At 44.8% G+C, this 24366-nt stretch overlaps 1 protein-coding gene across 2 annotated transcripts; it reads left to right on the forward strand.

Annotated features, from left to right (window-relative positions):
• Positions 1 to 3612: 3612 nt before the first annotated feature.
• Positions 3613 to 19177, forward strand: Prkab2 (protein kinase AMP-activated non-catalytic subunit beta 2). 2 transcript variants are annotated; one of them, XM_028854091.2, is made up of 8 exons: positions 3613 to 3756; positions 3974 to 4150; positions 7748 to 7914; positions 8975 to 9068; positions 9251 to 9371; positions 12053 to 12186; positions 12819 to 12887; positions 15067 to 19177. In XM_028854091.2, exons 2-8 carry the CDS (start codon positions 3998 to 4000, stop codon positions 15142 to 15144), a joined length of 816 nt encoding a protein of 271 aa, XP_028709924.1. In that variant the 5' UTR covers positions 3613 to 3756; positions 3974 to 3997; the 3' UTR covers positions 15145 to 19177. The 2 variants fall into 2 exon arrangements, with proteins under 2 accessions (XP_028709924.1, XP_037062815.1); XM_037206920.1 differs by lacking the exon at positions 3613 to 3756 and having other exon boundaries at positions 3888 to 4150.
• The last annotated feature ends 5189 nt before the right edge of the window (positions 19178 to 24366 follow it).

Below are 24366 nucleotides of genomic sequence, written 5' to 3' on the forward strand. Positions count from 1 at the left end.
ATCCCATCCCATCTCCCACACAGAATTACAAATAACTCATGTGCTTGTCCCTCAAGGAAACAAAGCAAAACTCTCTTAAATATACTGCATAGATGAACTTCCCTCAGAAATCTAAGTGTGGGAGGGGGTGAGAGGTAACTGCAGAGGAGAAAGCAGGCAAACTACCTCAGCTAGGTGGTCCATGTCAACATAAGCAGTGACAATCATATGACATGATCCTCCTTCGGACTTTAGCCCAGGCTAGACCTGAGAAAAGTATGAGGCAAACTCAGGATGATCTACAAATACCTTACCACCTTAGAACCTTTTAACTCATTAAAAAAAAAGTCTGAGAAGGGCTTCCTAGCACACAGGAGCCTTGAGGGTTAAAGTATCCATAGTGAAAATCCCAAAATAGAAAGACATTAATTCAAAAATTAAAGGACCATTAATAAATGTGTACTCTGCCTTAAAAATGATATATCAATACTGGTGTTAAATTGATAAATCCAGCACAGTGAGTGACATGTTCCCATGAAGAAAACTGGGCGTGGAGCATCTTAGGAACTTCGTGTTGTCTTTGCAACTTGAATCTAAAATGATTCTAAAAGTTTGTTTTTTGTTTAGTTCGGAGTTTGACCTGAACTATGGTATACTAAAATTTTCTCAGAAGAATGTTGGCTAGTGGGTCTAAAGATAACTCAGTGGTTAAGAACATTTGCTCTTGCAAAGGACCTGTGTCTGGTTCCCAGCATCTACATGGTGGCTCACGATTGTCTGTAATTCCAATTCCAGGGCATCAGACTTCCTCTTCTGTCCCCCATGGGCACTGCATGTGTGTGGTACATGTGCAGCCATGCAAGCAAAACTCTGTTGACACACAAAATAAAAATAAATAGATCTTTTTTTTTAAAAAAAAATAATATTGGCTGGGACCATTTATTTAAATGACTATTTCTTCAGTTCTACTCAGATTAAGTCATTCTAATAAAGCAGTTTTGTTTCCTGTGATGGATAAATATAAATTATGGTTGGGGGCATTTTTGGTACAAGGTCAAGACTTCTTAAAATCACTCAGATAGGTTGTACCCCGAGGCTGAACACATTAAACCAGTAGTTCCCAGCAGGAAAACTGATGGCTGTGAAGGACAAGTTGTACATAAACAAGTTATACATAAAATATATACATAATATTTACTATTAGTTCATCTTGCTTAACAGGGCATGGCACATAAACATCCTCTAGACTGTCTACCTGCAACTCTCCAAGGCACCATACTTCTGCACACAGTCTCTGTTGTACTGTTTTTAATAAATCCCGTCCCCTTTCCAGCTGAATAACACTCATCATCAAGATTCAGTTCATCTGTTATCCCTTCTAGGACCGACCTCCTGACCCTGAATGTGACATGTGATCTTTGTGTCCTCATCACATTTGGTATAGTCAATTCCTCAGTCATATTTGATGGACGTCCTTATCACAGGACCCAAAGACAGTGCTTCCTTTACCTGGTACCTCTCTCAGCTCTTCAGACACAGGTGTCTTGTAACTAATCTGTCTTCCCAGTCCAGAGCATAGAGGGGCCTCACTAAACTAATGATAATTGAATGAATATACGTAACAAGGGAGGTTTAAAAAAAGGATGAGTTTCTAAAGGATTAAATAAAATAGGGAATAACACTTTTCTAAAAGGAACTGGTTTTGGAACAAACTGTTTTGCAGAAAACAGTCTGGAGTAGACCACTGATCCGAGTCTGGGTAGTTCTGATGCACTTTGTGGTGTGAAACAGGTGTTGGAATACAGCTTATTTCCTCGATCGAGCGGGTCTTAAGAAGCCTAGATCTTAAAACAGAAAGCATGGCTTATCTCTCCCCTGATTCTCACGACACCCAGATCCCTGTTGCTATTCCTTTTTTGCTTTCTCCTGTTCGCCAGCTCTTTGGAAGCACCCACTGCCTCTTCTGGTTGTAATTCTTTATAGACCCATTTATTCCCCTTCATTCAGTGAAGACTTTAGTACCCAGCTCAATGTGTCTATCTATAGACACAGTAGTTCCCGAAGGTGACATTAATATCTATGTAATTAGTACTTCACCAATCTAATGGATTAACTAGGATTAGGTCCAGCTACATTTAATAGGAAAGCAGTAGACACTAGTAGCATAACATGATTGGCAGTTATTTCCCTCTCATAAAACCAAAAACGTCTGGAGGTAGGCATCTTTTATGAGATGATTTGTTTTTTTCTATTCCTTCGTTTTTAGCTACCTCATGGTCCAAAGTGGCTGCTGGCCATTCTATGGACATCCTACACACAAGGATAGAGAAGTGAAGAAAGATTTAACAGAAGTTCTACATAACATTTCCATCTATCTACGTACTGGGGAGGCTGAGAAATGCATCTCTGTGGAGATGGACTGTTTTCCAAGGTTGAAGTCAGTGCTTTTTTAAGAAGGGAAGAAATGAATGTTAAGGTAGACCTCCAACACTGCCATCTCACTTTCCGGTTCTGTGCCCTAGTTTAACATTTTTATTTTATCTATATATGAGTGTCTTGCTTGCATGCTTGTATGTGCATCAAAAGATGTCAGATCCCCCGGGGGAGAGAGGGTTGTGAGCCACCATGTCGGTGCTGGGAATCAAACTCAGGTCCTCTGAAAGAGCAACCAGTGCTCTTAGTCACCGAGGCATCATCTCTCCAAGGCCCCTCTATGACTTTCTTACTCTGATGGTTTTATGCTCTACCTCACCTCACCAATCTCCATCCTTGATCTTGTCGAGGATCCTGCCAGTGCTAATAACTGCAAGGTCCCTGAAATGTCAGTGGCAGGCCTCCCACTCTCCAAATGACTTCCCATCTCGCAGCTCACTCCGCTGCGGCTCCTGTGCTCATCATTCTTTGACTCCACCGGGCCCTCCGCCAGCCTGCTTTGCCTTCACTCTCTAGTCTACTGGCTTCAAATCGCGAGTCCAGCAATATGTCCCCAGCCTACCATGCACTCTCAACTCTGCTGCTGCCTCCTTGGCTAAACTTCACCATGCGCTGAATGCATGCATCCACACAGCTGATCATTGTAAGAGAAAACACCACTATGAAGAGCTGGGCGCCGCATATAAGCCTTCTGCAGTACCTGCCAGTCACACTTCATGCGTCTACTCAATTCTCTGTCCCACTGTTTATTTCATCACTTCCAGTTAGAAAGAGGTTGCTGGGTAGAGTTGGAAGCCGAGTGTGAAAACCATTCGAATGTGGATCCGCTCTCTACGACGCTGTCAAGCAGTTTGATGGGATCTTGTTAAAGTGCAGGTTCTAATTCCGTACCTAGGGCGTGAGACCTCGGATCCGGCCTTTCTAACGAGCCCGCGTCCCACGGTTAGACAAACTGCTTTGAAAGACGTGCCTCTGAATGTGCCTAGACGTCTAAATACCAGCGGCTGAGACGCCGGACCCTGACCCCACCCTCCGCCCCGCCCCAAGCTGGAGGTGCGCACGCATCCACCACAGAGGCGGCCCCGGCGGCGCCGGTGACTAGAGCGGCAGGCGGCTAGGACAGGGAGAGGGCGGGGCTGGCGCGCAGGGGGCGGGACCAGAGACCGGGTGGGCGGGGCCAGGGACGGAGGCGGGTCCGCGCCGCGGGCCTTGTAGCCATTTTAGGAGGAAACCCGGATCGTCGGCTTGGGGCGCGGCTTCAATTTCAATAACTTTATTGGTCTCCCCGTACGCCGAACAGCCGGCGTGCGTGTGGCCCCGCGATCCCGGAGCGCATCGCCGGAGGTGAGCGGCGTGAGGGTGTGCGGGGCCGGGGCTGCGGGGCAGGGGTGGTTCCCGGAGCCGGCGCTCCAGCCGGGGCGTCCCCGAAGTAGGCAAGGGAGGGGACCCGGGGCGCGGCCTCCTGCGGCGGGGATTCCCTTCCCGAGCGCAGGGGCGGGGCCGGGACGCCCCTGACGCGGCCGCGGGGGTGTTCCCCGCCCGGTGTCGTTCCCCGCCGCAGGTTACCCCGACTGGAGCTGCAGCCATGGGAAACACCACCAGCGAGCGGGTGTCCGGCGAGCGCCATGGTGCCAAGGCTGCGCGAGCCGAGGGCGGCGGCCATGGCCCGGGCAAGGAGCACAAGATCATGGTGGGGAGCACCGACGACCCCAGCGTCTTCAGCCTGCCCGACTCCAAGGTGAGGTGACCGGGCTGTCTGTCGGCTGCTTCGCCCTTCTTGGTTCTTCCTCCTCCTCGCTCCCAAGGGTTACGGGTTTTGTTTTTTTTTAATGAGAGGGCTTTCCCGCTGACAGAGATGTTGAGTGCTCATGCCTCTTAGGTACTCCCCCAAATTAGGATAGAGGCAGTTGTTTTGCTGCTGTTGTGACTGATCTGCGGGCCAGGTTTTTAGGACTGGTACCAGAGACGCGTCCCCTGCCCGCTGTATCCTTGGTTCTGCACGCAAGCTGCCTTCTTGTAGAGCTGGCAGGATGTGTATAGGTTGTGAGCGAGGGTGGAAACTTAGAGAGAGTGCGTTGTTTAAGCTGCTGATTCGGGCTCCGTTTCTCACATTGGCCTCAAGAGAGCTTGAATGAATTTCTTTTCCCCGAAAATGTCTTTGTGTAGATATCATGTTTGCACTCTCTGAGATGCTCTGCTCCCCCTCTCTGGTCCTCATCCCCCTTTGCGTGGCTCTCAGCAGCCGTCACTTGGTTACTTGAGTACTTGCGCCTAGTCTTTGGGGATCAATACAGGGCATCATTGGGTGAACGGTTCGGTTTTTTATAAACGTGGCGACTGTGGCTGTGTTTTTTTTCTTGCACACCTGGTTGCGCTTTGCGGGAGAGCAAGTTACTCCCCCTTCACTCCCCTATAGGGTTTGCAAATGTTGCCTGAGGCTCAAAACCACCCACAACCGTTGCCCAAAGGACTATCAGCCAAAGACCCCCTTTTGTTCCCCCGAAAGAAGAGGCAGATGGAGCCGACAGCAGTGTGATTGCTAACTCTGTGTTCCTAATCACTTTTAGAAATGTCAGCATTAAATACATTTAATTTCTCCAAGTAGGCTGTCTGGAGTGAAAAAGAAAAACTCGAGGGTTGGAGAGGATTGGGATGTATTTGACGTTAATCACTTTATCCCTTCCCACTGAACTGGGGCTTAGGGTTGTGAATAGAGTTTTATTTACCGCTTTGACAGCACATGAAATTTGGATTATACGGCTTATTTTCTCGGATCCTGATTGAGATCACTGTTAGAGAAGTGAGAGGTATTGAGCTATGCATTTCTTGAGGGGGGGGGATTCCCTCTTTGTTTCCTTCTTCCTCTCCTACCTTAGGACTCCTTCCTCATCGTTTGGGCTCTGTGCTCAGCCTAGATTTCCTTCTCCAAAGCTTATCCGGGGTGACAGGCTGTATATTTTTGCTCATTCCTACATTGATGACTCAGGATTTGGGTACATTCAAACTGTGACTGCAGTAATTGGTGTCCTGAATACGAGCCAGGTTGCTCTGTGTGGATTTGGGCCTGTTTTGGAACATTCTTTCCCTCACATCTTGCCATTTGTGAAATGAGAAAAGTAGTTGTAACAATTCTCTCTGTCTCATCCAGATTAAAAACTATATAGTTCACATACCCCTCCTACTGATTTTCCTGAAACATCTTCGGACTGTAAATCGGATTGCCAGCTTGCTGCTGTTCCTGGTAGTTTTGCTGATGGTTCAACTCAGTAAACCATCTTCCTGCTAGTCAGCTGCATTCGCTCCTAGCACAGAAATGTCATGTCATAAGTGGAAGGACTTGGCTCCAAAGCCAGGCTTATTAATAGTGTAGAGCTTTCAAAACTGAAAATCCTCAGTCATAAAAGTAATTGATAGACGCAGTGTGTGTGTGTGTGTGTGTGTGTGTGTGTGTGTGTGTGTGTGTGTTGGGGGGATCTTTGCTTCAAAGGTCAGGCTTTTTAGTAGACTTACTCAGTGGTTCTCAGTCCTGTTTGTATATTTTGATCCCCCCAGATTACTTTAAAAACCTTATGGGAAATCTGACGCATTTATAAAATAGAGCAGTATAATGAACAGTGTGTGTGTCACTCTGTTTAAATGGTGCTGAAAGGTCATGAATGAACGGTGTGTGTGTGTGTGTGTGTGTGTGTGTGTGTGTGTGTGTGTGTACTCCAAACCACTTCCCCACCAGCTACTCTGAAACTGATTTCAGCAAACAGTATTCCGAACATTTTAGGGTACACCTCAAAAGGTGACTTTTTAAAGCTGATATGATAGCAGCTCATGCCTGTAACCTAAGCTGTTCAGAGGCTGAGGCAGAGGGATCACTGCCAGTCTAAACTAGAGTGAGAATTTGACCCCCTAGGAAATAAACAAAGCAAAACATGTTTTCCTTGTTTACTGTAATATAATTATAGTGTGATTACCTGAAAGCTTGGAAAAGTGTATTCTCAGATCCTATTTTCGAATGAGAATCTGAGGGTTGTTCTTAGGCCTATGTCAACAGTCCTAAGGCAACCATCAGCCCCAGTGCATTGCTGGGAGACTATGGAGGCCAAAGCTTTGTCTTAATCCAACCTTCCAACCTCCTGAATAATGTGAAAGTCCCTTCTTTTCTTTCTCCGTGTACTTTGGTTTGTATTTGTGCAGTAGGTCTAAGAACTATCAGGAGACAGAATGGAAGGTGAAAAATGATGTTCACTTTGGGAAAAGCCCAAATAAATAAGCTAGTCTTTTCTTACTCTAACCTTGTTTTGTTTGTAGTGCTTGACTGGTACCATCCAGTCTTATTTACCTGTCAGTGAAGCCGGTGGAAAGTAGGGATTATCAAACTGTTTCTGTAAAAGACCAACTAATAAATAACTTAGACTCTGTGGGTCATACAGTCCATCATAACTCCCCGGGTCTGCCACCACAGCAGAAGGTTGTGGATGGTAGGTCAACAAATGAGGGGCTGTTTCCAAACAAAAGCTTTGGGGAAAGCTGTCCGGCTCACTGGCTACAGTTTGCCCATGCTTGTCCTAAAGGATGGCAATGAAAAGCAACTAAGGAATTCGTTTTTCTCAGAATCCATCCTGTGCTCCCAGAGCTCCAGCATGTCATCCATCCCCTTGGGGTACTTATATGAGCCTGGCCTTAGTTAGCAAGTAAGGGTACCGAATCAGTGGTCTGGCTTTGGAATTTGTGGTGATTGATGGATGATGGTGCTGGAGATGAAACTCCCAGCCTCATGCTTGGTAGGAAAGTGCTCTACCTGGAACTACATCTCCACCCTTAAATTTTTAATGTTCCATTGTATAACCTAGTAGCTAAAACAGCATTGTTAATTACTTAGGAACTGTGGTATCTATAACTTCAATTGCAGTTGACAATCGAGACCAGTTTGCCTCTGAAAAATATATTCCTGGCTTAATTTTCTTTTAAAGAACCATACTTGGCTTTCTTATATATTTTTTTCTCTTAAGAGGCACTTAGAAGCGTATCCTAATTGTCTGCATGGATAGACTGGAGGACGGCTTTGGAGGGTGTTTGCTTGTTTGTTTGCAGGGCGACCCGAGGTTCGGCAGGGAAAACGATGTAGGTTGTGGTTTAGGCAATGCTGGGACAGAAGCCATTTGACCATTTTGGACCCTGTGCTGGTACTTTTCTGTAGTTTGTTCAAACTCTGACTTAACTGCTGAATTTAGGGTAGCTATCTTTAGTTGAAGCCTAGAACCTTTAATACCCTGGGGAAAGTTACCTCTTAAAAACCCTTGGGTCATAATTTATTCTAGGGATGACCTACTCCTTCTTACAGCTCCCCGGGGACAAAGAGTTTGTACCGTGGCAGCAGGACTTGGATGATTCTGTGAAGCCCACCCAGCAGGCCCGGCCCACCGTTATCCGCTGGTCTGAAGGAGGCAAGGAGGTCTTCATCTCTGGGTCCTTCAACAATTGGAGCGCCAAGATTCCCCTGATTAAGAGGTGACGACACGTGTTTCCATTGAGTCTGCAGAGCAGGACTGTCGGACCCCTCCTTGCCTGTCTTAGGGGAGAGACTAGGCCTTGGAGAGCTTCTAACAGCATTGTGGGTGTATTCTTCAGGAATGTGCTTCTCAAGCCATTTCTCGTCTGGAGGAGGTCGGGCACTAGCTAATTCCCGTTGCTTTGAATTCTGCATTAAAACAAAATGCACTGTGACATTCTAAGTCTCATGCCAGTTCATTACTGGCAAAGCAATGGTGAATGATTTATGTGGTTGTCAGAGTGACCTTTTGTATAGTGGGTCATTTTCCACAAAAGGCTCACCAAAATATGGAAAGAGTACCCTGAAATATTTCCCAACCCAAACCTATCTTTTACCTCATTCATAATCGTGAGGACTCTGTTCTTTGTGTGTAATGCGTGTGTGAGTGCATGTATATGTGCATATATGTATGCCCATGTGTGTGCATGTGGAGGCCACAGCAAGAACCAAGTGTCTTCCTCTGTGCCTTTCAGCCCTGTTGCCTTTAGACAAGCTCACTGAACCAGAATGTCTCCATCTCAGCTAGCTTTCTTTACTGGCCAGCACTTTCTCCGGGTCTGCTTGTCTCTGCTTCCCCAATGCTGGAGTTACAGGCATGTGTAGCCATGCCCAGCTTTTGACCTGCATATTGAGGATTCAAACTCAGGTCCTCAAGCTCACCACGAGCACTCTTCCTGACTGAGCCAATCTCCCCAGCCCCAAGAAATCTGTTCTGCTAGAACAAAGCAGTTTACTAAGATGAAACATTTTGGCAATCAATCTCCCCAACCCCAGCACCCCATCCCCCACCCCCAGATACTGGTTAAGAATGAAGGTATTGGGAGAGGTTGACAAGTACATGTCTTGAGTGACAGAGAAAAAGGAGATGGATTTATGCTTTGCATGGGGGTGGTGGTGGGCACAAGATCGTAGCTCAGGAATGTAGAAGGCCACTGGGATGGCGCCATCATGGCCCCTTTCCCCGTTCTGTCTTCTTGAAGGAACTTGGCCTGTTTGACCTTCTGTGTTCTTCCCCAGTCATAACGACTTTGTTGCCATCCTGGACCTTCCAGAGGGAGAGCACCAGTACAAGTTCTTTGTGGATGGACAGTGGGTTCATGACCCATCAGAGGTAAGGCCTTGATTTGCAGGGGAGCCTCAGTGGTCTCATTATGACTTATTGCCCTCTGGTTCAGTAGGCAACAGCCCCTCCCTACTAGAGACTTTTGTAAAAGTAGAGGGAGGTTGGGTGGAGAAGAAGGATTTGAAAGGGAATCCAATCTTTTTTTTTTTTTTTTTTATTCACTGTTTCAGCCTGTGGTTACCAGTCAGCTTGGCACAATTAATAATTTGATCCATGTCAAGAAATCTGATTTTGAAGTATTTGATGCTTTAAAGTTAGATTCCATGGAAAGCTCTGAGACATCGTGTCGAGGTAATTTTGTACTGTTACTTTCTCTTGCTGTGCCTTTCTAACAATACATATTCCTTCCCCAGAGTGGTTTCTTGTTGTATTTTGTATTTTCATGTCTTCTCAGGAATCTTATAATGACACCCTCCCCTCCCCTCCATTCCCACCCCACAGTCCACTCTGACATAAATCCCCTGGTATAATGTCTGCCTTTCTTATTCTGATACACTGTTGTCCACTTTACCTTTATATAACCTCCCAGTGGCCTGTGGTTTCAAAAGCTGTTTCCAGTAAGGTTTCACACTTTCCAGTAGCATCTGGTGAGATGTAAAGGCTGGACACATCTGGTTTGTCCTTCTAACCTGAATCAGCTAGTTTGAGAGCTCAACTGACAATTACGGTTTTATGAGAGCCTACGACTATAATTGTTGCTGAGGGAGGGAAAAAAAGAAAAAAGCCAATAGTTATTATCTATGGATTGAATATCCAGGGGAAAATCCTGTGTGTTTCTGTTTCATGTAATATCCCTTTCCCCAAGGTCTTTATCTGTGCTTGTTCACTCTAGTAGCAGAGGCATGCTTTGCAAACAATGTCCATAGTTACTGTCTCATTAGTGAGAGATATGCCTGCCTGGAGAACCGCACACTTCACTGAGCGTGTGGTCTCGTGCGTGCGAAGCCTGCCTCTGCTGCTTGTCATGCCATTGTGCAACCAACTCCCAGCAGTAAAGTCGAGGGCTTGGACCCTCAGTGACCCTGAAGTAGAGCACATAGCAGAATCTCCAGGACAAGGGACAAATAGTCCATAGCACAGTAACCACCTATTTAGAAAAATTTTGTTTTCAGTATATAAACTCAGAAAGTTATGCTGAGCATTCTTATTGGCGGGAGGGGTGGTGATCCTAAAAGGTTTAAATTCTGAGGCCACTAGGACTATGATTATAGTATGAGCTACAAAGCCAAAGAGTATCTGACCGTCAATCATAATTATGTAGTGAGAAGACTAGCACACTTTGGGTTTCACCCATTTTCCCAGTCCAGTGATGTAGTGCATAGAATCCATTTATTAGGAACGTGCAGATAAGGGGTGTGGTCATGAGTGTGACTTTTCAGTGACAACTTGGGTTTTTAGTGTACGGACAGCACATGAAAGTTGTCCTGTGTTATCTCCCGATGGCATTGTGTGGATGACGTGTCCAAAACAACTGATGGTGTCTGAGACGTCCTGGTCCAAGGCCGCACTGTTACTGCTGCCTTCCTTTTGCCTTACATGCTGAATCAAGCCGGAGTCATTAAAGTAGATTTATTAAAATCTTTTCTCTGGCTGGGCGGTGGTGGTGCCTTTAATCCCAGCACTCGGGAGGCAGAGCCAGTCGGATCTCTGTGAGTTCGAGGCCAGCCTGGTCTACAGAGCGAGATCCAGGACAGAGGACAGGTGCCAAAACTACACAGAGAGACTCTGTCTCGGGGGAGGGGGGTGATCTTTTCTCTGGAACTATAAAATTTTAAAACAAAGAAAGCATAGTTTATTTAATTTTTGTGGGTTTAATCTGAATTCTTTTCATTTTAAAGTAGAATTCAGATACCATAAAACACATCTTTTTGAATTGTACAGTTTATCCATTTTTTTTTTTTTTTTTGGTATATTGAGTTTTTAAAACTGTCACCTCAAAAGAAAAATTGTTCCCATCTCTTCCTCCTCCCTTCCTGTGTCAGTCACAAACCTGCCACATGTATTTGCCTGTTCAGGACAGTTCGTAGAAACGTAACCATACACCATGCGGCTTCTTTCACTTAACGGGCTTCCGGGGCTTCCATCCTTGTTGAAACATGATCTTGCTTCTGTTTATGGCTGAATGGAAGTCCACGGTATGACAGTTCCTTTTTGATTATCCATCCATTGTTGACAGACACTTGGATTTTGTTTCCTCTTTGAAGCTCTTATGAATATTGCTTACGAACACTCATGGCCAGGCTTTTGTGTGGGCTTATGTTTTATCTTAGGTGATACACCCAGTACTGGGTCACAAAGTTGCACTGTTTTCCAAAGTGGTGATACTGTTGTTCATTTCTGCCAGTGATGGAAACACTGTAGATCGAAGCTCCCAGTTTCTCCACATTTCTGCCAGTACTTGTCATCTCAGTGGCAGCCAGCCCACTGAGCATGGAGTGGGACTGTGTTCTGGCTTACATCTGCACTTCTTTGACTATAGCTAGGTTTTGTTCTGTCTGCTGTGATCATTATAGACTTTGAATGTATAACATTGTTGTCTGTTGCTTTGGTAGAAACAAAATGAAATATAACCTTTTCACATTGAGTTCACAGAGTACCTTTGTATCCAACTCTCACTTTGATTTCCTCAAAAGCATTGTGAATTAGGAAGATTTTTATCTTATGGATGTGGAAACTGACCGTAGTAAAGGGTCCTCTGATTGGCAAATAGAGTTGGTTTCCTGGAGCCTGGGTCCCGACCTCTCATTGCTTTCTTACATCATGTTGCCTTGTTGGGAGGCCTCCTGGTCCATGTTCAGGATGACGCAGACATTCCCTTTGCTTCCTTAGAGTTAGAGGCCCAGTAGGTCACAAGCCCTTATGTTCTAGGACTTGTACTACATTTAAGATTAATGGCTGTGCATTGATAGCTTTCCCCATGCATTATTACTAACACTTCAACTTTCCTTCACTTTTGCATAAATATTTTTCAGACCTATCCAGCTCACCCCCAGGGCCTTATGGTCAAGAAATGTATGTGTTTCGATCTGAGGAGAGATTCAAATCCCCACCCATCCTGCCCCCTCACCTACTCCAAGTTATTCTTAACAAGGACACTAATATTTCAGTGAGTATCCTGAGCAGGCTGCTAGAGCATCTTGGGGCTATCTAGATCCACTGAGGCCAAACTTAAGTAACCTTGGGGCTGGAATTAGGACATAGATGTGTGAAGGCAGTAGGCCAGGTCACGTCAGCAGCACCATAGAATCCTTTTCCAAGACTGAACCGTGACTTCTTTAGGTACCAATAGCAAAATTTATAGTTGTTTCTGTTTATAGTAAAATCAGAACCAAATATGCTGGAATTAATGTCTACTGTGACTTCTATTCCAACACAAGATTAAGGGTGCTCTCATTAGGGGATATACAGAAATACACGACTTTTTGTGTAAATAATTTTTCTCTGTTTTTCTTAATTGGTGGTTGATTCCCAGGAAGATTATTTCTGCCCTTTCACCCAAACCATCTATATTGTTAGGTTTTCGTTTTAATTCTGTTAAAGAAAATTAGCAGATGTTGAGGTTTAGCATTTCACCCTTAGACTGAGGATTTTTCCAGATTTTATGATCTGGGAATGCATGATTCATAGGAGGCAAAATGTACCTATTTAGAGTTCTTAACAACCAGAGGAACAGTAAGCTATTTGTTTTGTCTGCATTTAATCACATTTGTGGGGGCTGGGGGGTGTTTTTCCTCCTAGTGTGACCCAGCCTTACTTCCTGAGCCCAACCATGTCATGCTGAACCATCTCTATGCGCTGTCCATTAAGGTAAGTGGTGGCCCTGGTGTCCCACAGCCTCCCGACTGGAAGGGTAGGAGTCCTGCATGCTCTTCATTGGTAACTTGCTTGCTGCGGCTTTTAAAATTGCAGTTGGCAACTGACGGTCAAATGATAGAAAAGCTGTCTTTTGCTTACCTCGCAGGCTGTTTGATTTTAAAGGCCAGTCTCTGGTCTGGTCCAGGCTAGCTGAACTGTCAGTGATGGGGGACCCTCCTGCTCCCCAGTGTCTGTGGGTGGCTGGAACCTTTGTACCACCTGTTTACTTAAGTTTGGATTCATAGTCGTTGGATTCAATGAAACTCTGATTTAGCTTCCTTCAACAAATGCTTGAATGAGACAGGAGAACTTCAAGTGTGGGCTCGAGCTGCGCTGAGATGTCCTGGTTGTGTGTACCCGAGTGTTTCCATCTCTTGTATGGTAGGGAGGGAGTCAGTGACGGACCGTCTGTGTCTGCCCCACCCCTGCCCTAGACTCCTGGTTTCTTGTTGCTTTAATGTCTTTGTGGCTTGGCTGTTAGCATAAAAGTATGTGGTTCTGTGGCTGGCGAAGCTGATCCTCACAAGAACTCCGTGGAGAAGTTGGTGAGCGGCAGATTGAGTGGTCTCCTCCCCAGAAGTTCTGAGTAAGTGTGCCTAGGGTGACTCCAGCAGTTTCTCTGGAAGCTGCTCAGATTTCTTGGATGTGCAGCAAGAACAGGGAGGTCACTGATAGAGCTGACGTTAATAGATTGTGTGGGTGTATATAAAATTTTAATATACTGAATTTCATTTTCATAGTAACCTTGAGAGGTAAGTATTATTTTTAACCCCTGTTTTATAGATAGAGAAACTGAGACTCAGAGAAGGTCAGATGGCCAGTAAGTATAAGACGGGACTGAGCTCAGTCCTCTTAACCCTCGCCCCCTCTTTCCTGCCCGTCCCCACCATGCAGGGCTTCTCAGGGATGCTCCTCTCTCACCGAGTTTGACCTGCCTGGCTCCCACCTCGTTATGGCTGTGGCTCAGCACAGACCAGCCGGAGGGTTAGTCCAGGACACGGTCATGGCGGACAGTACAGGGCGAAGGAAGACAGCAGGCCGCGCTGGTCTCTGTGTTGGACTTTCGGGGTTCTTGGAGATCTGGTTGAGCTTTGCCTCTGTGACTGTCCTGTGGCTCCCAGTTGGTGTCCCTTGTCTTCTCTTCTGGGGCACACCCACGCTCTCCCGTACATCCGGGAAGTTGGTGCCTTTTCTCCCTTGTTCTACTTGTGATACAAGTGACAGTGTGGACTTCTCAGCTTGTTGGACCATTCGGAATTGACCCGTCAGATTGGATGTCTAAAGAAGCTTCTCGTACTTTAAGGATAGATAGGCACTCCCACAGTTCCCTCCCAGTCAGAGAGGATGCCTGGAGTTCCTTCTTGGCATTGAGTGGCAGTTGGACCTGCTTGAGGCCTTAGGAATGAGTGTTGAGAAGGATCATTGCCAGGCTTAGGTCTAATAGTGTAATTTGAAAGGAGAAGGGGAATGAAGTTATAAATTAGTATTTCTTCCTGACCTTTTATGCGTCAGATACTTTGATCTTCTCTTGTAATCATCAGAACCACTTTAATGGTAGCTATTATCCTTTGTATGAAGAAGTCTTAAAAAGGAGCAGAGGGACACAGAGACCATTATATAGACCACTCAAGGCTGTCCACCCATACCACAATGGCAGGAGTCTGGATTGGAACTGAATTAGATTTGATAGCAAAACTAGCCTCGTTCTTTTACTTCAGACTATCTCTTGAAAAGTAAATGTGTTGGTTAGTGTTGTCAACTTGAAAAATTTTAGAATACTGTCAGGTGTGAGTCTGACCATACCTGTTGGGAATTATAGTGAATACACTAATTGGTATATGAAGGCCCATCTTAATTGTGGGCAGGCCATTCCCTGGGCAGGGTATCCTGGACTGGATAAAGTGGGGGAAACATGCTCAATACAAATGTGCAATGTGCTCAGCTGCTTCCACTTCCTGATGCCTTGGCTTCCCTGGCACAGTGGACTATAATCCAGAACTGTGACTCAGAATGACCTTTTCTCCAGTAAGTTGCTTTTATTGGAGTATTTCAGCAAGACCGTGAGTGTCTGGGAAGATCCAGCAGCCACCAGAACTAACGAATCATCTGTATGTGCTTTTCTGCCCTGCAGGATAGTGTGATGGTTCTCAGTGCAACCCACCGCTACAAGAAGAAGTATGTCACCACGCTGCTGTATAAGCCCATTTGAAGAGGACATCACTCCTTGCCTCCAAGGATTCTGGAGAAGCATCTCCCTTGCCTTTGAACTGAGCCGGTCTCCTGTGAGGCTGGAAGGCTGATTTGTGTTGAGGCTGATATGTGTGTTTCAGAGCCTCTGAGTAGGGTGCTCTGCTTTTACATTTGATTGCAGATGAGAGCTTTATGAGTTCACGGAGTTTATTTTCAGAGAAACAAAACCATATATATGCATATGAGAGGAAGGTTACTGGATGCCTCCTAGCCCAGCTGGATAGGTTCTCTCTGCCTGGCCAGAGAGAAGTCGCCAGGGCCTGAGTGGGAAGCTGTGGCCGCATCAATGAGTATACTGGAAGCTTCTTTTCCTAAAGTGAAAGAATAGCAAACTCTTAGGATCCTTGTCAGGCAGAGGTTCTGCCACTGTACCCTGGTGTCAAAGGGTCAGCCTTGTGCCCGGCTGCTGCCCTCCTTACAGCTGCCTCATTGCAGGGTGGCTTTCCTTGCATGGATTGATTCTGTATTCCTACAGTATGTGACACAGTGTTTTTATATGACACTAGATGCCCCACAAGAAGCCTCCTCATTTTATGTCCCCTGTTTAACGGTTTCCCTAGTGCTCATACATGACTACTCAGTAAAGTGAAAACCCCTTTGAAAAGGTGTATGGGATTAGACTCACCTTGGAGACTCGAGTTGCCAGGGTCTTCTTTTTAGCCTAGCACGGACCCAACACAATTTATTACAACTTGTTTTAATGTCTGAAGAAACACAATGGCTCAATTTTAAGAGAAATGCACATCTTTGTGTTTCGGTTTGGGCCTGTGTATTGGCTGTATGGCACACGCTCACGGGCTTCCACTGGGCCTGGCCCTGTTTCCAGCTGTTCTTTATCAGAGCACACGGTTTGTAGTGTGAAATTAGGAAACCTTCCAGCTTTCATTCCTGAAAGAGTTTTATGTGCCTACATTTTTCTTTAATTTAAAAAAAAAAAAAAAAAAAAAAAAAGCATGTCCATCAGTTTTAACAGCTACTAAAGAAGCTCACGCTTTTGACAAATGGTTCTTAAGATTTTCTTCTCCAGTCTAGGGAATTCTGCAGTCTTGGGTTAATATGGCCAGCCATGTGTACCTCACTACCCAAGCACTACTTTAGACATGCAGGCTCATTAGACGGACATACTAGATTTCCCTACTTTAAAGATGTGTAAGATGAGGAACTGCCCCTGGGATTCAAAACCGTGTACATTATTGCTCTTTGCACCGAGTATTAACAAGATGTGTTCTTCCTTGGCCTCTTTTAAATCTGTTTGACGGTGAAGTGGATCACTGATGACCACTGAATGAAAAGTATTCAACCCACGCAGGATTCACAGGAAATATTTTCTCCAAGTATCTTGACACTTCTGTTTTGCAGATAAATGCAAGTCAAGCATTAAGCGTTGTTTATGGTTGAGAGACTTCTTGTCTGCTAAGAAGAGCCAGCCGCCCTGAGAGGGACCCGTAGGTCAGTGTAGCTACCTCCTGACTTGCCCACACATGGGCTCAGCAGTCCTCTGGATTCTGAGACCTCTTTGATCCCAAGTGTGAAGCAGGGAGATGTGGGGATGCTTCACAGGAAATACAGGTTGCTGGATGCCTTGGTAGGTAACTGGGTGACTGGGGTAAGTACTGCCTCAGCCCTCCCAAGCCACTGCCCTCCTCCTCCCTTGTGGAGAACCTTTGCTCTCCAGTGGGCTTTCCGGATCGTGTGCCATTGTGGAAACTAAGGTCTAACCCATAGCATAACCAGCTCGGAGGCTCATTTAGAAGTGGGCCATGGAGGAGTTCGGAGTGTTGATTGTTACGTAGTGGTTTCTGTTGTATCTGCACTTGTTAACAGAGTTGCTGGAACCGTCTGTGTGTTCATGTCTACAGTTTTTACTGCACACAGGTGTGGCCGTGGCAGGGGAGGGAAGCTGTCTTCAGTTTCAGCCGAGGCTCTGTGGTCAGGTGTGGCTGTGGTGACAGGGTTTCGGTGCTGGTGACCTTCAGATCCTTCTCATCTGGAAATGACAGTTCCTAGTTCTCAAGTCATCCCCAGCCGAACTTGAACTTCCAGCTGGTGTGGAAGGAAGGAGTGGGTGAGGGGGGCTGGCTGGTGACTCCGGTGTTGCCCTGCCTGCTGGTGTCTGGCCCCGGGGAGCTCTGTGACTGCTTTTCTTTTAGTTTAAGCTACAGTTTGTTTTCTGTACTAAAAGTTTGGTAGAATTGGAAATAAGACAAAAACATTTTAGTCTTTTTAAAATTTACTTTTTTCCTTCACCTATGGGAATTTTGTAGTCCAAGTTGGTAGAATAAAACAGCCTGTAAGGAGGGCTAACTCTTGACCACCTGAGATATAGATTGAGGGTTATGAGGAAATGGAGTACTGAATGAGCTGAGGAATGGTACCAGGAAACTGAAGGATCGAGTAACTTGAAACTGAAAATATCCTCTTTAAAAGAAAAGCAATTCAAGCCAGACACAACCTGGATCCTTGGATTTCATTGTACAGAAAGCCTAGCAGCCTGCTAAATGTCTTCTCTCGGTCTCCTGGTGCCTCTATTCGCTCCCTTTCCTCTGCATTCTGTTTGACTTGGTTTATCAACAAGACAAGCTCACCAGGGTCTCAAGTCCATGTTGCCTAAAACTTGGGTCTGTGACTTGGACAGTGTGAAGAACTTCCATAGTATGGTTATAGGCTTCCTGTCTACCTAGACTTGAGTAGGATTATCCACTGTCGGCAACACCCCTGAAGGGCACACCTAGCTTCAAGAGCACTAGCTTCGTAAGTATGAACTGCAAAGGAAGAAGCTGCGTTTCTCAGAGGAACCTTGACCCACTCCTGTTTGGTTTTGATTTCTTATAGATCTGCTGGATCTTCCATAAATCTTTCCCAAGGTGTCAGTATTCCATGCATGCTGCTAAAGGGAAGGGAAGGGAAAGTGGGGGATGGGGCTTTCAAATGTGTGACCTCAGAACAATATGCACCTGTCCGTGTGTGTGTGTGTGTGTGTGTGTGTGTGTGTGTGTGTGTGTGTGTGTGTGTGTAAGTGAGTTTGTGGTATTCACTCTGTCCTCAGAGACACTTTTGTTTTCGTGATTTGGGGCAGAAGAGCAGATAACTATTTTATTCCTGTATTAGGACTTATCCTCAAAGCCAAGTTCTTGCTGTCTTCTATCAGGCTACATGAATAGGAGCCCCAGCAGGAATAAGAGTCTTTCAGAACTCTAGGGGTCTAGGCATCTGTCTGTCCTTTAGTGACAGTCACAGCTGGAGACTGAAGGACTGATTTCTACAGTGAATTTAGTGTTTGGGATAAAAAGCCAAATCTTTTTTCAATTATAGGAAAGAAGAAAAAAAAACCTCAAGTCTGCTCCTTGTAGGATCTACTCCCTCAAGAAGTCTAAGCTGGACTTTGTCTCAGCTTGTGTTTCTCACTAGTGATTTCAAGTAAGCAAGCTTCTTTAAAAATAAAAAGACTCTATTATAGTTCCGACACTAGTTGGAATTGATTTGAATTGTGTGTGGGACAGTGCTTTTGCATTAAGATTGGTGTGAAATACTAACTACTAGGGATTTGTAGGTGTCAGATTACATAGTCAAGGGACACCTACACTAAGGGTTGAATCAGATGTTGACTATCTTCTGTTGCCCTCTGTAGAGAACCTTCCCCACTTTACCATTTTAGGACAGCCAGAGAGCAATGTTCGTTTGTCCTAAGTTATGTACTGGGTGGCCTATCTGAGACATGTTTGAATTTGACAGATACTGGTTGTTTACACTATAGCACTTTTTGTTATGAAGCAGGGGTGATTTAATTTGAAGACAGTTAAATATGCATGAGTCTCTTAAACGGTGCTGTTTGTGGCCTTTGATGCTGATACACAAAGCTGCTTCAGTATTTCACAACTGGACACAAGTTCACCACTGGACTGTGACATGCCTGAAAACTGTATAATGTAACACAAAAATGTGGGTTTGTTTTTTCCATAAATCTGTCTAATAAAAGTATTATACAGCAATAATATTTGAGTTGTTTGCTGATTCCGTTGTTAGCAGCATGATAAAACCAAGATATTACAGAACCTGAAGAATGTAAATTGTCGTGACAAAGGAGAAGCCATCACTGCAGGACACGTCTACCGCTCGTCCTTCTTTTTCTGCCCCAGGACATGCTGGCATTGACTACAGGAATGCAGCTCTCGATTATTTGTTTCCAGCATTTTCTACAAACGGATCTATGTTTAGCTCTTGTCTTTTGCTGGATTAGCTGAGATCTTCGGGCCAATGATTGTCATCCCTGACTGCTCATTCTTATCCCCAACAGAGAATCTAAGCATATTGATGGCTGTCTGCTGCCTCCAACTCAGTTAAATGGAAATCTTAGGTGTGGGGTCCACACACAGGAACTTTACAATTCCCAGGTGATTCTAATAAACACAGGGTAGGGACCACTATCCTGAACCCTCTCCACTTGTCTGCTAGGTTATATACTTCTCTGTGAGAGTAGATTATATGCTGTATTCTAACAGCAGACTTCTCTGTGCTTGTTCAGGGCAACGTGTAGAATACAGTGTTTGCTTCTCTCCCTTCATTTCATGGAGTTTTTTACTGTAAGTGGAAGTTTGTCTTCTACCCACCTGTTCCCAAATACCCAGCAGCCACTTCACAAATAATTGACTCAGAGGCTTAATATTATTTATAAATGCTTAGCTGGTAGCTCAGGCTTATTACTAACTAGCTCTTACACTTAACCCATAATTCTCTTTTTTTTTAAAAAAAGAAATTATTATATATGCAGTTTTCTGCCAGCATGTGTCCTTACAGGCCAAAAGAGGGCACCAGATCTCATTACGGGTGGTTGTGAGCCGCCATGTTAACGCAGAATTCTAGTCTGGTTGCCCCACCTATACTTCTTGCCTGGCTACTGGCCAATCAGCTTTTATTAAACCAATTCAAGTGACAAATCTTCACAATGTACAAGAGCATTTTACCCCAGCAGTTTACATGGAGGGAGCCTCTGGATTTTCCTAAAACAGCCGAGTCCCCCTACATTGGCTGCTCTGGTCTGTTGGTGAACTTTCTTGAGGAGAGAATGACTATGGGAGTGGCCATCAGGGACAAAATGAGGGAGGGACAGCACACGGTCAGATGTGTAAGGAAAACCTACCCTAATGAGTATAGAAAACCACTAGTGAGAGTGAACTCAACAGTTAACCACAAAACATACAGTCCAGAGATGGCCTAGACGAGACTGCAGGGCTCTGCCTCTGAAAGAACGTTCCAGATGTCATATGTCCTGGTCACAGAAACTACAGATAGTGCCAGAGTTCTCTGAGAGCAAAACTTACACTGCCCTGTGCTTTCTACAGCATCTCTGGCTTCTGTGGCTTAGGTCTTGTGTTGTATCCTATCCAGTCACCTTTTCACCGCTGGGGCAGTTCCCAGTGACATTGGTGGTTCAAGGCTACTGTTAGTCTTTTTCTTCCAGCGCTGTTCTTTTGTAGTGGTATTTCGGACTGGGGTGATGGCTCAGCAGGTGAGGATGCTTGCCACCAAGCTTGGTGGCCTGAATTTGGTCCTCAGAATCTATGTGTTGGAAGGGGGGAACCAACTCCTGCAAGTTGTCTTCTGATCCCAGCATGGTATATTTTGATCTCAGCATGTTATTTTGGCAGTTGTGAAGTTGCCTGTGAATGTAAGATTTTTTTTTTTCTATTTCTGAAAAGAAAAGGTTAGGATTTGATAGGTTTCATTGAATCTGTATTACTTTGTGTAGTGTTGGCATCTTGGTAATAGTAAATCTTGTTCATGAACATGGGATATCTTCCCATTTATTTCTTTCAGCATCATTTTCTAGGTTCTGTCTTACAGATCTTTTAGCTGATGAGCTCATGTTTTATTTATTTTATGCTATTATAAATGGACTTTTATATTATTGAAAGTATAAAACATTGATTTTTTTGGTTGATGATTTTCTGTCTTGTTATTTTGTTGAATTCATTTGTACATGTGTATAATCCTTAAGATTTTCTGTATTTTAGATTACATCGTCTATGAACAGGTAATTTCACTTTCAGCTCCATGCATATTCACATCCTCCCTCCCTTCCCTGCCTCCCTGCTCTCTCCTTTAAATATATAGATTATATTTATTTATTGTTTTATGTATGTGGGTGTTTTGCCTGCATGTATGTCCATGTACTATGTGTGTGCCTGGTTCCCACAGAGGTCAGAAGAGGGTGTTGGATCCCCTGGAACTGGTTGTGATCTGCCATGTGGGTACTGGAACTGACCCCAGGTTCTCTTGAAGAGCAGCCAGTGCTCTTAACTTCTGAGCCTTCTCTCCAGCCCTCTCCTGTTTTGAAATCGGGTTTGACTGTGATGCCCAGGGTGGACTCAAACTGCCAATTCTCTTGCTTGAACTTTTCTTGCTAGGATTAGAGGTATACACTACCATGCCTGGATAGCGCTATGTATTCCTATCCCAATAATCTGAGGAATTCTGTATAATCTCCGAGGTTTTCATAAAGAGTTCATGCCTTCATCTATTTAGAGGGACATCTTTCATGGTAACCTGCAGTGAAAATAGGATTATCCTTGAATTCTTGACGTTCTTCTGTAGATGTAATCAACCGTCTTATTAAATAAGAAACACAGAACCAATGTAAAAGAGAAAGCCAAGAGATCAGAGCTCAGAGCTAAAATCTCCCCCTTCCTCCTGCGGTGGTTCCAGCTTCCCGAAAGAGAGCTATTTCCCTGTGTGTAAGTCGTTTCATAGTCATTCTGCCCTCTCATTGGTTGTAAACCCAAACACGTGACTGCCTCGTCACTGTCTGAATGTACAGCCCCCTAGGTCTTAAAGGCATATGTCTCCAATGCTGGCTGTATCCCTGAACACACAGAGATCTATGGGGTTAGAGGCATGTGCCACCACCGCCACACTCTGTCTATGGCTCTAATAGCTCTGACCCCCGGGCAACTTTATTTATTAACATACAATCAAAATCATATTTCAGTACAATTAGAATACCACTACATTCTTCTTTCTCGTTAGGAAGAGATGCTCTTGTCCCCTATGTGCCTCTCTACCTTGCTATCATATCCAGACATCAGTTACTAAATTCTGATGAAGGTATCGTATTTCTTAACAGATGTGAGGTCCTAAGGAGACCTAACTGACTGACCTCTGATCCTCCAATATTTAGGATAGTGCCAGAAAAGTACTCAGTAAATACTTATGTGTGTATGTATAGTACAGGATAACATAATTACTTTTCTTAGACATAGTGGTCCTTTTCCTTGGTCTTGAGAAGCTGAAAGGGACTTCCTCCCATACAGCTCCAGGTGTCTTTCCTTCACATTATTCCAGTGGTTATTGGGTGGGTTCTAAGAGGAAAGGAGAGGCCCATGCTCTTTGCTGCCTCTTGAATTGGTGCTTCCCAGCCATACAAAGGAGCCAGTCCTGGGGCCATCCAATGGCTACTCTTGGCTATGGCCAATGTGTTTCTTCCCCAGTCTTCCTGTAGTCCAGGTTACCCTTAAGGAATCAGATGTTGTAGACATTTCTCATTTCCCCAAAAGCTTTCCTATCCAAAAGCCACCCTCTGCCTCACTCTGTGGCTGCCAGTACTCCATATTGCTTCAGGCTGCAACATGTTACGCTTTAAACCCATACATGTGCAATTATGCTTTCTCAAGGTGTATGCCAACCACAGTGTTTAGAGAGCAAACACCAGGGACTGAGATGTGGTCTTCACTGTGGTTCCTAATGGCCCTTTAGCACACATTCCAGGTCATCATGGTTATGTATGCTAGAGGATAAAGGAAGTTGGAGCACAGAACACAAAACAAGGCCCAGGCTCACTGGTTTACCATTAAGAAAACAACAGGGCCTGTTAGATGGCTCTGTGGGTAAAGGCACTTGGTCCCAGGCCTGACTAGGTCCATTCCTCAGAACTGCATGGTGTAAGAAGAGAACCAACCCCCAAAACTGTTCTCTGACCTTCCCACGAGTAGGCTTGTCTGTGGGCTTCATGTCCCTAGTGCTTACAAAAGTCCCTATTAGAATATTCAGTAGATACTTGAGTGAAAGGTCATTCCCAATAACTAATTTTTACTGGCATTCTTCAGTTGTTTATTTCTCACCAAACCTACTAGGGCCAAGTTGAAGCAATAAAATCGTGAATTTAGAAATACTTTCCTGGGCAGTGGTGGCGCACGCCTCTAATCCCAGTATTCGGAAGGCAGAGGCAGGCAGATCTCTGAGTTTGAGGCCAGCCTGGTCTACAGAGCTAGTTTCTGGACAGCCAGGGCTACACAAAGAAACCCTGTCTCAAAAAAACCAAACCAAAAAAGAAAGAGAGAGAGAGAGAGAGAGAGAGAGAGAGAGAGAGAGAGAGAGAGAGAGAACACCTCCCTGAAAGGCATTACTTGATTACCACATCTACCATTTAACTCAGTGTACAGCACAAGAATATTCCTTTAAAGTCTTTCAGCCTTATACAAAATGTAAGGTGTACATACAGGCATATACCCGCAGAATAGAAGCTTTAAGGTGAGTGAGTGTGCGTGTGTGTAGAAGGAAGGAGAGTGAGACAGTCCTCAGCTTACTGTCTGATACATCAATAACTTTTCATGCTCTAATCCTTATGGACTGGCTACAGATCTAAGGGCCACTCACACTAATATCACATACAATAGTTTGTTTATGTCATAGGTGGGATTTGGGGGTTTTGTTTTTGTTTAGATTTTATACATGAACACTGCTACATCACTCCCATTTCCTAACCAACTCCATTCCTGTCCCCTCCCCAATTCATGATCTCTTACTTTATTGTTTTATATGAAGATATAGATATATAACCAATATATATGCACAAGTGTACATGCTTACAGATAACCTATTGAGTCAGTTTATCTTTGATCCTATGTATGTGCTAGGGCTGACCTCTTGGGATTGGACAGCCTATATGGGAGCTCATGCCTGGAAGAAACTGATTTGCCCTCTCTCAGCAGCCACTGACTACCTGTAGCCTTCCATCTAGGGTTGGAGCCATGTGGAATTTGTCTGTGTTGGCCCATTAAGTGGTGTTATCATTAGGTTGATCTTGTTCATGCAACCATATTGAGAGTTATGGGTACATTTTCTCTATCATGTCTAGGGGACGCTATCTAATGGTAGACACTCTGGGATGCTGTTTCTTACCATCTTT

Source organism: Peromyscus leucopus, chromosome 6 (genome assembly GCF_004664715.2).
Source record: "Peromyscus leucopus breed LL Stock chromosome 6, UCI_PerLeu_2.1, whole genome shotgun sequence".
NCBI lineage: Eukaryota > Metazoa > Chordata > Mammalia > Rodentia > Cricetidae > Peromyscus > Peromyscus leucopus.